General features: G+C 33.0%; 2 protein-coding genes across 5 annotated transcripts; one reads left to right on the top strand and one right to left on the bottom strand.

Moving 5' to 3' along the window:
* Positions 1-1,855: 1,855 nt before the first annotated feature.
* LOC127263166 (U3 snoRNP-associated protein-like EMB2271) lies at positions 1,856-6,543 on the top strand. Its single transcript, XM_051292166.1, has 8 exons — positions 1,856-2,056; positions 2,520-3,015; positions 3,561-3,903; positions 4,143-4,367; positions 4,723-4,942; positions 5,018-5,193; positions 5,639-5,704; positions 6,083-6,543. The coding sequence occupies exons 2-8, from the start codon at positions 2,573-2,575 to the stop codon at positions 6,158-6,160; spliced, it is 1,551 nt and encodes a 516-aa protein (XP_051148123.1). The 5' UTR covers positions 1,856-2,056; positions 2,520-2,572; the 3' UTR covers positions 6,161-6,543.
* Positions 6,544-7,381: 838 nt separating this feature from the next.
* Positions 7,382-11,705, bottom strand: LOC127263115 (uncharacterized). 4 transcript variants are annotated; one of them, XM_051292081.1, is made up of 7 exons: positions 11,062-11,704; positions 10,000-10,054; positions 9,611-9,685; positions 8,864-8,955; positions 8,182-8,275; positions 7,816-7,899; positions 7,382-7,696 (listed from the first exon to the last, which is right to left on the bottom strand). In XM_051292081.1, the coding sequence occupies exons 1-7, from the start codon at positions 11,397-11,399 to the stop codon at positions 7,571-7,573; spliced, it is 864 nt and encodes a 287-aa protein (XP_051148038.1). In that variant the 5' UTR covers positions 11,400-11,704; the 3' UTR covers positions 7,382-7,570. The 4 variants fall into 4 exon arrangements, with proteins under 4 accessions (XP_051148038.1, XP_051148045.1, XP_051148054.1 ...); XM_051292088.1 differs by having other exon boundaries at positions 8,182-8,263; positions 11,062-11,700; XM_051292097.1 differs by lacking the exon at positions 9,611-9,685 and having other exon boundaries at positions 11,062-11,705.
* Between the last annotated feature and the right edge of the window lie 404 nt (positions 11,706-12,109).

The following is a 12,109-nucleotide window of genomic DNA, read 5'->3' as shown; positions in this document are numbered from 1 at the left end:
TAATAGATGGAGGGAGTAAATTGTAAAAATATTTTTAATATTAGATACATAGTATAAATATCAAATAATGAAATAACAAATAAAAACAATTAATATGAACTATGCTAATATAATGTAAAATGCTATTCAAATTCCGACTCAAAATCCAAACCCCCAAACAAAACATCAACACCTATTTATATCACATCATACAACTATTCAAATTCAAAATTTTTACTATTCAAATCCCAACTCAAAATTGAATAGTAAAAATTTTGAATTTGAATAGTTGTATGATGTGATGTTTTGAATGTAAAATTGATTTTTAGTATAATATAAAAAATAAAAATAGTTGTTTAATTTGATGTTTTTAGGGAGAAAATAGGATGAATAGCGAAAATCTAATCCAATCCCCCAAACAAACACACGAGTAAACAGACATTACATGCTATAGAAAAATATAATACATTAATATGTTAACATAATAAAAAAATAGTGCTATTAGCTAACAATATACTAACATAATTTTAAACAACTTACTATATATAAATAAACATATGATATAAAAAAATATCTAATAAATGTGTTATGTTTATATAATACAAATATAACGCATTAATAGACCGTACATGACATAGTTCAATACAAAAAATATTACAATTGATTTAAGAAAAAAAGAACTTATATTCATAGAGCATATCTACAGGTGTGTTTGTTTTGTGGTTTGGTTTGGAGCCATATTTTTTATGTAAGGTATAAAAAATTGTGTAGATAATATAAAAATAATAAGGGTGTATAATATATTAATTTTTTTGAAAAAATGTGTTGAAAAATTTTGTAAAAAACAACACACCCTGCGTACTTATATTTAAATAGAATCATACTTATTTCGTCCAACTGAAAGTATATTCTTATATTTTTTATAATAAATTAAAAATATAATATTTTATTGATAAGTGAGAGTTTAAAATAAATTTTAGACATTTTTACTCATAAAAGTACCAAAAAAAATACATATTTGTGTAAAAATTAGGAATGAACGAAAATACTAAAAAATATATTGAATTGGGAAGATAAAAATATATATATCTTGACCAAAGAACTTACGATGATACTGATTTTTTTCGATAACTATCAATTTTATAGAAAATATATATGTTATACAATAAAAAAATTAAAATCAAATTCTAAAATAATACTCTATCATTCCCAAGATAATTGACTCATTTAATTAGTGACACAATATTTAAAGAAAATAATGTTTATTATCAACAGTATTTAAGAAAATAATATTTAATTAATTAATAATAGTGAATTATAATTTTATTTTATTATTTTTTATATAATTAATATTATTTATAGTTTTAAAATAAATTATATATATATGATTCAAAAAAATAAATATACATTTAAATATTTTGAAAGTTATATTACAATAACAAATATATGCAAAATAAATATAATTTTTGTAGAAAATAACAGTTTTTTATAGTACAAATTAAATAAAAAAATTAAACTAATTTTGTAAAACAAATATGGTTTTAAATATAAATAAAACATTTATTTTTTTTTTTAAGAGAGATAGAAACAAAAAGTTTTGAATGATACTATATTATTTATAATTTTATATACTAGGGAGTTAATTAAATTAATTTATATTTATTAAATATATTTTTTTATTGAGTAAATTTTATAAAAAATAAAAAATCATTTATTATATAGAATTAAAAAAAAATGTAATTATAAACCAAACTAAAATAGTACTACTACTTAATAGTAAGATTTTTTTATTAAGGCAAAGCCCAAATTTCTGAAGAATTGGTTTTTATGAATTTTCTTTCTCCAACACATAGCCCAACTTCCCCTTAACCCTAATTTCAACCTGCAGTTGTTTAGCGGGCTCGGCCTCTCTTCTTCCTCTTCCTCTTCCTCTTCTTCTTCTTCTTCAACGTAACCTCGCTTTCTTCTTCTTCAACTTCCACCTCACTGACGTCGTCGACTCCTTCACAATCGACACTGCATATTGTTAGTCCAGTCTTCCCCTTCCTTTCAATCTCTTACAGCTATAGAGGAAAGGGTAAGCATCTTTAATGTATCCACAGAAGTTGATTTTTTACTGTTTCTTTTTGTATTTTAATTCAATGTTGTTGTTTTATGGCTGAAAAGAGAAGAAGTGAGAATCTTTAAGAAATTTGCAGCAATTTTGACTTGTTCACGCTTTTGTAATCTAGATGTGCTACCCTGTTTCGGACTCGCTACCACTTTTAACTTAAACATTCACGTATAATTGCACATTAGAACATTATGCTAATCCTTATACGCCAAAACATTTCTAATATTTAATTCCTGGTATGATTTTCTAAGTAATGGATTGAAATTGAAAAGGCCAGGATTCACATGCAGAAATTATTATTCAATAATCTAGTGCAGGGAACTACCTGATTTATATTTGAAAAAACATGTCCGTATGTTTGCAAAGTTGGAAGTTTTCGATTCACAAAAACTCACTGAAGACACTTTTCTCTGTACACTCTTGACAGCGCATGTTATTGCTCTTTCAATTTTGGTTCTGAGTGCTCTATCAATTGTCGTGATGCCTATCATGAAGGGAAAGAATCTGAAGAGCAAAACATCTGCTAACCAGACTAAGGGTAGGGGCAAGGGAAACAATAAAAAAAGGATTTCTTCCGTCAAGGATGATCCGTTTTTTGACAATCCTGAACAGAAACGGCGCCGCAGGTTCAATAGTAATGATGATGAAGACATCGAGAGTAGCGAGGATGGTGGAGAAGAGTTTGATACGGAAGGGGAGATGGGGGAGGAGGATGAGCAGATAGATGATGAGATAAATGAGACTGCCGACGAGAAAAGGAAGCGTTTGGCTGATGTTTTCTTGGATAAAATTAGGAAAAATGAGAGGAAAACTGAAGAGGATGATGATGAATCAGGGGAAGAGAGAGATTCGCATATTGCTAAGATTTTGCAGCAAGAGCAGCTTGAGGAGAGTGGTCGTTCCCGCAGAGCCATTGCTTCTAGGTTCGTCTGTTTTGTGCTTTTACATAATTATTTTCAAGTTCTCTGTTCTGGTTCTTGTATGTACGAATTTTTGTCCAGTTTTGGTATGATTGCTTCACATAAGGTACCAGCTTCGAAGCACACGACCCTACGATGTTCCTCTGCTAAAATAAAGCCTGTTTTAGTATTTCGTTTGGCTCGGGAAAATATTTGATATCTGTTGCACAAATTCAATATGAATGCGTTGTTTTATTAGCTGGTTCAATAGTTTCCTTGCCTTCTGGACTCTTAGGGTGTGTTTGTTTGGGGTTTTGGATTTTGGTTTTGGATTTGAATAGTAAAAAATTTGAATTTGAATAGTTGTATGATGTAGATAAATAGGTATTGATGTGATGTTTTGAATGTAAATTTGATTTTTAGTATAATATAAAAAACATAGCTGTTTGATTTGATGCTTTTGGAGGTTAAAATTTGATGAATAGTAAAACTTTTGTGAAGTTTTGACATAAGAACACACCCTTAGTGCATATGTAGTGATTTAATGGGATATTGGTTTTCTTTGACAGGCTTCAGAAGCCATTAGAAGGGGAAGGGTTTCGGTTTATAGTAAAGCACCGACAACCTGTCACAAGTTTGGCTCTATCTGAAGATGATTCAAGAGGATTTTCAGCTTCCAAGGATGGTAACATCGTTCATTGGGATGTGGATAGTGGGAAGACAGAAAAATATGCTTGGCCTTCTGTAGAGGTTTTAAAATCTCATGGTATGAAGGATCCCCAAGGTAAAGCAACCAAGCATAGTAAACATGTTCTAGCATTGGCTGTAAGCTCTGATGGCCGATATTTGGCTAGTGGAGGTTTAGATCGTCATGTTCATCTCTGGGACATTCGTACACGGGCACACGTTCAGGTTTGTCCAATTAACTGCAAACTATTTAATGTCTTGTACTTTTGCTCCTGAATTCGAATGTTCATTGTTGATGGGGTATTTCAATTGTAAATTTTGAACAACGACAAGCTTTTGAATGTTCTTGAATGTTCAAATCTCACTTTTTTTTAGGAAAAATAAAATAAAATGTTTACTTGCAACCTTGACAGCATTTTGCACATGATATTTGATCTAATCCTTTCATATCACATTTTATGCAGGCTTTTCCTGGGCATAAAGGACCTGTTTCATGCTTAACATTCAGGCAAGGGACTTCCGAACTTTTTTCTGGTTCATTTGATCGCTCTATCAAGATATGGAATGCCGAAGATAGAACTTATATAAACACCTTATTTGGTCACCAGAGTGACGTGTTGACCATCGATTGCTTGAGAAAAGAGCGTCTCCTGACAGTTGGACGTGATCGTACCATGCATTTGTGGAAGGTAATCCATACACAGAAGTGGTTGCAATCATTAACGATGATTGCCACTTTTTTTTTTAATTGCATTTCTTTGTCCTTTCCCCTTTTCTTCTTGTACAAATTTGAATTTAGTTACTTAATTTCATTAGCTGGTGATTCGGCACAATGACTGACATTTGAAAGCAGATATATTGATTCCCAGCTTTTGATCCTGTAGGGGTGCAGTACATTTTTAATGTAGTAAATTATTTCAGTTTCTCCATTGTTTCTACATAGAATTCTTTGTTTGCTTTTCAACATGTTAGGGGGTGGTTTTTTATTTACTTTTTTCTCTAATTATAATTAGATAACCTTTCTCCCTGCTTGTGTCAAATTAGGTTCCTGAGGAATCCCAGTTGGTATTTCGAGCACCAGCATCTTCACTTGAATGTTGTTGTTTCATTAGCAACGATGAGTTCTTATCTGGTTCTGATGATGGAAGTATTGAGCATTGGAACATACTACGCAAGAAACCCATCCATATTGTGAAAAATGCACACTCATCATTCAGTGAGTTTGAACAAAGTAGACATGAGGGACTATCAAATGGCCACAAAGGTAATTAACCTTTCAATCATGTGGATATACGAGACCTTTGCTTGCCCTATAGTAACTGTAACTTGTGCTCTGTAGAAAATGGTGTTCATGATTCATCAAGGCTCGGTTTGCCGGCTCTTTCTTGGGTCCACTCTGTTGCTGTTTGTAGAAACAGTGATCTTGCTGCTTCAGGAGCTGGAAATGGTTCAGTCCGCCTTTGGGAAGTTGCACCTGAATCCAAAGACATTCAACCTTTATTTGGCCTCTCCTTGGTAGGCTTTTGAACTTGGATTTCTTCTTTTTAACATTATTTTCTCATTATTGTAAATTTTTAATACTAATAATCTTTGTTTACACAGTAAAAAGCAAATCATTAGAGAAAAAGTCTTCACATATTTAGATGTTTATACCAATTTTCTATTCTTATTGTTAATGCGAGCTTGTCACTTCATTGATATCTAAAATATTGCCCCTTGTCTCATATTTGGCAGCTATAATAGTTTATTGATTTAGGCTAGAGGAGAGAACTAATCCTGCAAACAAACAATGTTACTAATCTTGGATTCTTGGCTCTACGAGATATTCGATCGCTGTTTTCTATCATGATTTAGTTACGAAAAGCTTTGCCATTACAATGTAAACTATATTAGTACTGTCTTAAATTTGTTTATAATTAATTATCTACATGGTTGCTTATAAGATTTAATACTTACGCAGGATGGATTTGTGAATGCTTTGGCATTTGCAAAATCGGGGAAATTTCTGATTGCGGGAGCTGGGCAGGTGAATAATTCATTCTCTATATGGATTGAGTACTTGTCTTTTGTCTGCCATTTCTGCTTTTTGTTATTTAATGAACTTGCATGATTTTCACATGTTTTTGACTAGTAAATGAACTCTATGCAAAGTCTTCAAGCCAATAGAAACAACATAAAACTATGCATGTGCATTGAATAAGGGAAGTGCATTGCAGAAATTTTAGCACTTTTCTTATTTTATCAAAGTGTATTTTTCATTTATACAAATTTATTGAAGCTTGTCTCGTGAGAATGTCATATTTATGAGTTCATGCTGGCTTGTATTCGATTCACCATTGTCTATCATTTCTGGCTCTTGCTGCATCATTCTAATGATATGTAGCTGACTCGTCTATTTTTTCAGGAACCACGGTTAGGAAGGTGGGGACACGTCGCTGCTGCCAAAAATGGAGTTGCACTGCATCCCTTGAACTTGTCATAACTACACACACTACGTACGGGCCAATTTTGATTTGTGAGCCACAAAACTGTACAAGTAGAGAGAATGTAGCATTGCGTCGAGTGTTCATCAGAAAGTAAGTTCCTTCCAGAAGAACAATTTTGAGTCAGTTGTCTCTCACCTTATTTGAAGAAGGTTGGGGTGGGGTGGGGTGGCATATTTTTAGGTGATTGGGGTTTGTTTCAGTCATCCATCATCAGATCACCTCTTGCCATTGCCATATTGCTTGCTTACTTGGGAATGGAAGATATATTTTATTCATGGAGTTTTAATGGCTGTTATATAGGAAAAACACTTACCAGAGTTGGATTTTGCTTGTAGCATAACTTTTATTTATGGAATGGATAAAATCATTTAGAGACTAATATACTCTACTCCATGATCACATTTTTCTGTCACTGTTGTCATTGCTGGAACAAGAAAATCTGAATTGCTGCTATAATTTGTTACTGAAATTTTTTACTTATATTTGTTTGTATATGTAGGAAATCTTATGTAAAAAAAAGTACTTGTTCTTGGCTATATTGGCTATTTGTTTATGGTGCACAAATAAATACTCTATTTGTTTGAAAATTCAATTTATTATTTGGAAAAATGTCACTTATTTTATATTATTTATACACTCATCTATCATTTTTTTTTTTCATTTTATTAATTCATTCACGTATTTTTCAAAACACTACAATTAATAAATATAATATTATATTTGTTAACACTCGTATCAAATCCAAACGAGAGGAAGTATATTTTGTAAATAAAGCGTGCTAATTCTAAATAGAATATTTTCAATATTTTTTTCTTCAGTTTTGTTTTAAAATAATTTTTTTTCAACATTTGATAATTCACATATTAAACTACAACCAAACAATACTCTTCATTTTTAAATTATCAAAATTTTTCCTGTTTATCCCGACTAAATATCATTATTTCCGTGCACACAAAATTAAAATATAAAACCAAGCAATTAAAAAAGTGTCGGTCAATGTCAAAGATGAACTGAAAAGACAATCTTTTCCACCACACTATTCTAAAAATTTACACATACATGAATCTATATATGATTAAATATAATCAATATAGTGCTGATAGCACAACATATAAATTCACACATGTATTATTTGTTACATTTTTATATGCTATGCTGATTGGAACAATTAACTTGGTGCTAATAAATTCTCCGTCATACCTTATGAAAACGATAAAGAAGGCAAGAATATCGACTATATATTCACTAACTATATAAGGCATTCATTCAAATTTATTTAAACCACATCATTACCAAATCTGAGAACCTTCAAAGCCCCATCAACATAGATACATACATGCATATACATATCCACCATATGTGAATCAATCAATATCAAGATCATCCTTACCTTGCACAAGTCCAAGTCATGGCCCGACATAAGGCTTCGACAGGTATTGCCGCCACTCCTCCGGCATACCTTTCCGCGCCTTCAGCATCTTTATTGCATGATTTGTTAGGGGTATGGCCAGGATGTCAAAGTCCTTTGGGGCCTGTTGTAGTAATTTTTTGTGTGCCCAATATTATTAACACTATAAGTACAAACACTTTAAACCATTCTTCTCTGTGCATTAATATTCTTAGAGAGAGATAGAGTGTGAGAGAGAGACACCTTGGGGACCTTCATCAATTTCATATCTGCTTCTTCCAATGTTTTCTGGCCTTTCTTCGAATTGCATTTGGCACAGGCAGCTACCTATTTCAATGAGAAGATATGCAAATAAGTCACCATCATTACTTCGAGTCTCGGAAAAAGTTTAAAAATAAAACACATCAGATAATGCTTATCAATGCCAACAGAAACTAACATGCATGCAATTTGAGGTTAATGTACCGAGCAAATATGTGTGCTTGTGTATAAATAGTTTAATCGTACACTGCTGCCTAAAATAGAAACTGGAGTAGTACCGAGCTCCATTTAACTCCCAATTGGGTAATGCATCATAAGCATAAAATATTTCCTTGAAGGTTATGTTACCAGATTTTCCCAAGTCCACTTTCCCCCACGCGCAATTGGTAGAACATGATCAACCGTCAAATTCTCTTGCGAAGAACAATATCTGTTGAGCATGCTGATAAAAGTCAGCGCATAGGATTAAAATAGTGCCAAATGAGTATGAACCAATCTCAAACTTGTAATGAAAATGGAAATAACTGTATCGAAGAAAAGAAGATGGGGGAAATTTTCCTACAAAAAAGTATCGAAGATATGACAAAACTGTTTTTTGAGGAAAATATATCTTATCTTACCTTAAAATTTCCATCTACTTCTTATAGCTGATTCTACTTGTAATTAATCATTACTCAGGGTTCTTAGGCACTCTTGCATTTTAATGACAGCTTCCTAGTTCTGCTTTAGCTTATTTTCTTTTCTTCTAGTTGTGTTCCCTCGTACATTTCGAACAGATTTTAGCTTGTCATTGTTGAGCTTCAGCATCCTTGATAGAGATTTGAGTTTTTAACCTTCCTACTCATGTATTATATTATAATTTGATTTGTAGCTTATTCTAAACATTTGTCAGTGTAAGCTACGACCTGGTATGGCTAACAATTGACTAAACAAACTTGATGATCAGAATAAAACTCCAATATAACTAAATACTTTGCATAATAGAGTAATTAATTATAAAGATGCTAGGTCCTGTTTCGCAAGAACTCACTGACACATGAAATTGTCGCGATGAAAAATATTCTTACGACTGAGGCCTCTTTTCATTTTCCTTCGCTTGACAACTTGTAGTAAATGAGGGACCTGGGAGCATTGATGTATAAATTAGTCATTTGATGAGGAGATTTAGAACACAAAACTCTACTGAAATATATAGCATCACTTACTCACAACCCTGTAGTTTAGTTAGACTGGTTTGTTTTGAAAGGGATTCTATGTTTTAATTTGTATTTTATATTTCATTCCACCATCAGTCACCCCCAAGTATACCCTCCCTTTTTCACTCCTACTCGCTCTTTGTTCTCTCTTAATAACATTCAAAACTTGGCATTCCATTTGCTTCCCCCTGCTCTTGATACTCCATTTTACTCTTTCCCATTTCCTTGCCAGAAACAACTAGAGAGTTTTGTGCCAAAGCAGCCAAATTGATATATTCAACTATGTTGTTTCAAAAACAGTATTCTCCTGCATTTTAACCATCACATTGGCTAATTACTGCATTTATACTTTCCTAGAAGTTCTACTTACAACTGGGAAGTTCTGGTCAAGTTAGAGAGTTCAATAATCTTCGGAGATTCTAGAGTAAGTTAAGTAAACTAAGAATTGAGCCTTTTATAATTACATAAAGGAACACATTGATTTGTATTTTAGCTATTTCACAAGGAAGACATCAACCACATATATGTTGTTGGCAAATGAAAATGGAAATAACATTCCTTGATGGAATGGTGGATCATACCCTCAGCACAGCAGGAATATAGAATGAACCACTAGGAGAGTTTATAGTTTGATCATAATATTCTAAAACATCAGCCTGCAATTCAGGAGTAAAAATAATGAAATCAAAAGTTATGACCTGGTAATAAATTTGCGTTAATGAAAGAAGAGGTGCATGAAAACTGGAAATCATAACTAACTTTATAATTTCTTGAACTATTGATGAAAATGAAATGCATTTGACCACAAACAATAAAATCAATTCAGACAGATGTGGCTAATTCTTCTGATTTGAAGTCTGTAATATATCAACTCAAATGTGATCTTCCATATCTTAAGTTATGAAAATAGTATTCTGGATATCATTAAACTCTCACTTCAACACAACAGAAAAACCAGTGAGAATCTTACCTTGTCCATGTACTCCAAACATATGGCACGTCTCCAGCAGACAACATTGACAGGCCTAGATGAAAAACAATTCATCACTTCTTTTTTCATAATAATCATGAATACCGCATTAATAGATATCTTGAGCTACAATTTGTTCAGTTAGCATGGTCACAGCATCTACAAAATTCCAACACTTGAATGTAATGCAGGGTAATGGATATATAAGAAGCAAATATTAGTAGAAAGCATAAAAAGGCATTCCTGTGGAAAACAAGAAATATAAACACCCCTCTGCTGTTTGGCCTGCTTCAATTATACAGTGAAGAATGCCCAAAACACGACAAACCTATATGTTTTTCCCAACTCTAACACAGTGAAACATGATACAAGTACATAGTCGAAAGAGCAGCATTAACTGATTGAGCACAATGACAAAAGTTACAGAAGGATGTATAAGCCTTGGTCTATGTCCAATTCGTTTCCCTAGTACAAAAAGTAGATATCCCAGCTTAATCTTTCAGATCAATGGCTTCTTTTCCCATATATTGAGCATACTTAAACTATTAAATCTACTGTATGTAACAGCTTCATGTCTACAGTTGCATTAGCTTACAACTTAAATGACTTAAGGACTTCAAGGTTCTTACATGGGAGACCTGAATGGTAATTTTAATCTCAACAAAAGGAAACAAAACAATTTCTCTTCGGAGTTATATCTTGTTCCCAGATTTCAAGCCTTGTTTTTTTGCCAGATCCTCCTCAAAGGACCTTGGAAAAGTGAAAACACAATTGATTTTCTGCTAAAACAGATAAAAGAAAATGAGGTGTCCATCAAATTTCAAGTAATCAACTGAGTTAAGTCAAGAGTGGAGTTCCATAGCCAACACACCTACTTGTTCCAAACAGTAAGCTCATTCTCAACGGATGACTAATCAGCAGCATTGAGGTCAATTAACATAGAATCGTTTCCGAAATGTACAAAATATAACAGTATCAGCACAAGTTCGGGAAGAAAACAACAAGTCACAGCCAGGAGATCAAAGTAAGTTCAAAAGGAAAATTGATTGGTCGAAAGCATACCTGTATGAGATGTCCAAAACCAGGCCCCTGAAACCAGCAAGTTCATCGATATCAATTTCAGCGTGGTCATCCTCTGAGGCATCATCGAAAATATCATCCGAATAGTTTCTAACAGGCGACGACGACGGTGTGGAGGCGTGAACAGTGACACCACTAAAGAAGCAGAGCCTGCGCTTGTGATTTCCATGCGGAAGCGAACGCAAGTAGGCGAATCTTAAAGCTCCGGTAGCGCTGCCAAACTCCTCAGCTTTACGTTGGTGAAACGCTTCGAACCCAACCGACAATCCGTCGCCGCTGAAGAGACATTTGAGACGGCCACTGGCAGTAAATTGTGCCATGATTGACCACCACCACACCACAACCGATTCGAATAATATTCTCAGACTGAGTCAGTCACGCAAGGGGAGTTACTACTTACAGCTTCCGCTCTGGCCGCAACAAGGAAATGGAATTCACCACCATAACCATTAACATCAAATAGAGATTTGTATGTATATCAGAAGCAAAGCATCTGAAGAAGAAGAAGTGAAAGTAATAATGGAGAGTAATGCAACACAACACCTTCTTTGATTTTGTTACATTGATTCTTCCAATTTCCGATTTCCCATGGAGTATCTGAGACCACATATATTATATTTTGTGGCCATTACCAAAATCTCCCAAGATGTAGATGGAAGGGGAAAGATAAATGATTTTCACTCCATAAAATAAAATACAATATAAGGTGACGCCAAATTTTGCAAGACGGCCGTAAATACTTTTATCAAAATTAATCTATCATTTTAATTTATAGAAAAGTAATTTATTCCTTTTATTTTTGGTACAATTGAATTTAAATCTTTATTTGTCCAAAAGTATTTAAATTCATTCCTATTTGATAAAATTTGGACGGTATTTCCCTCTCTTTTTTTTTTTTTTTTTTTCATTTCTACATTTCTTCCCCACCCAACGAAATGAAATTTCTGCAATTATTTTTCAATCACGAAATTGGTGAAGAAGCACCGACGACTACAAAAATCGAACCTACTGTGTGGTTGTTCATGCTTTT

The sequence above is a fragment of the Andrographis paniculata genome, unplaced genomic scaffold, assembly GCF_009805555.1.
Source record: "Andrographis paniculata isolate CXL003 unplaced genomic scaffold, ASM980555v1 Contig15END, whole genome shotgun sequence".
Classification (NCBI taxonomy): Eukaryota; Viridiplantae; Streptophyta; class Magnoliopsida; order Lamiales; family Acanthaceae; genus Andrographis; species Andrographis paniculata.
This window is presented reverse-complemented; position numbering and strand designations above follow the sequence as displayed.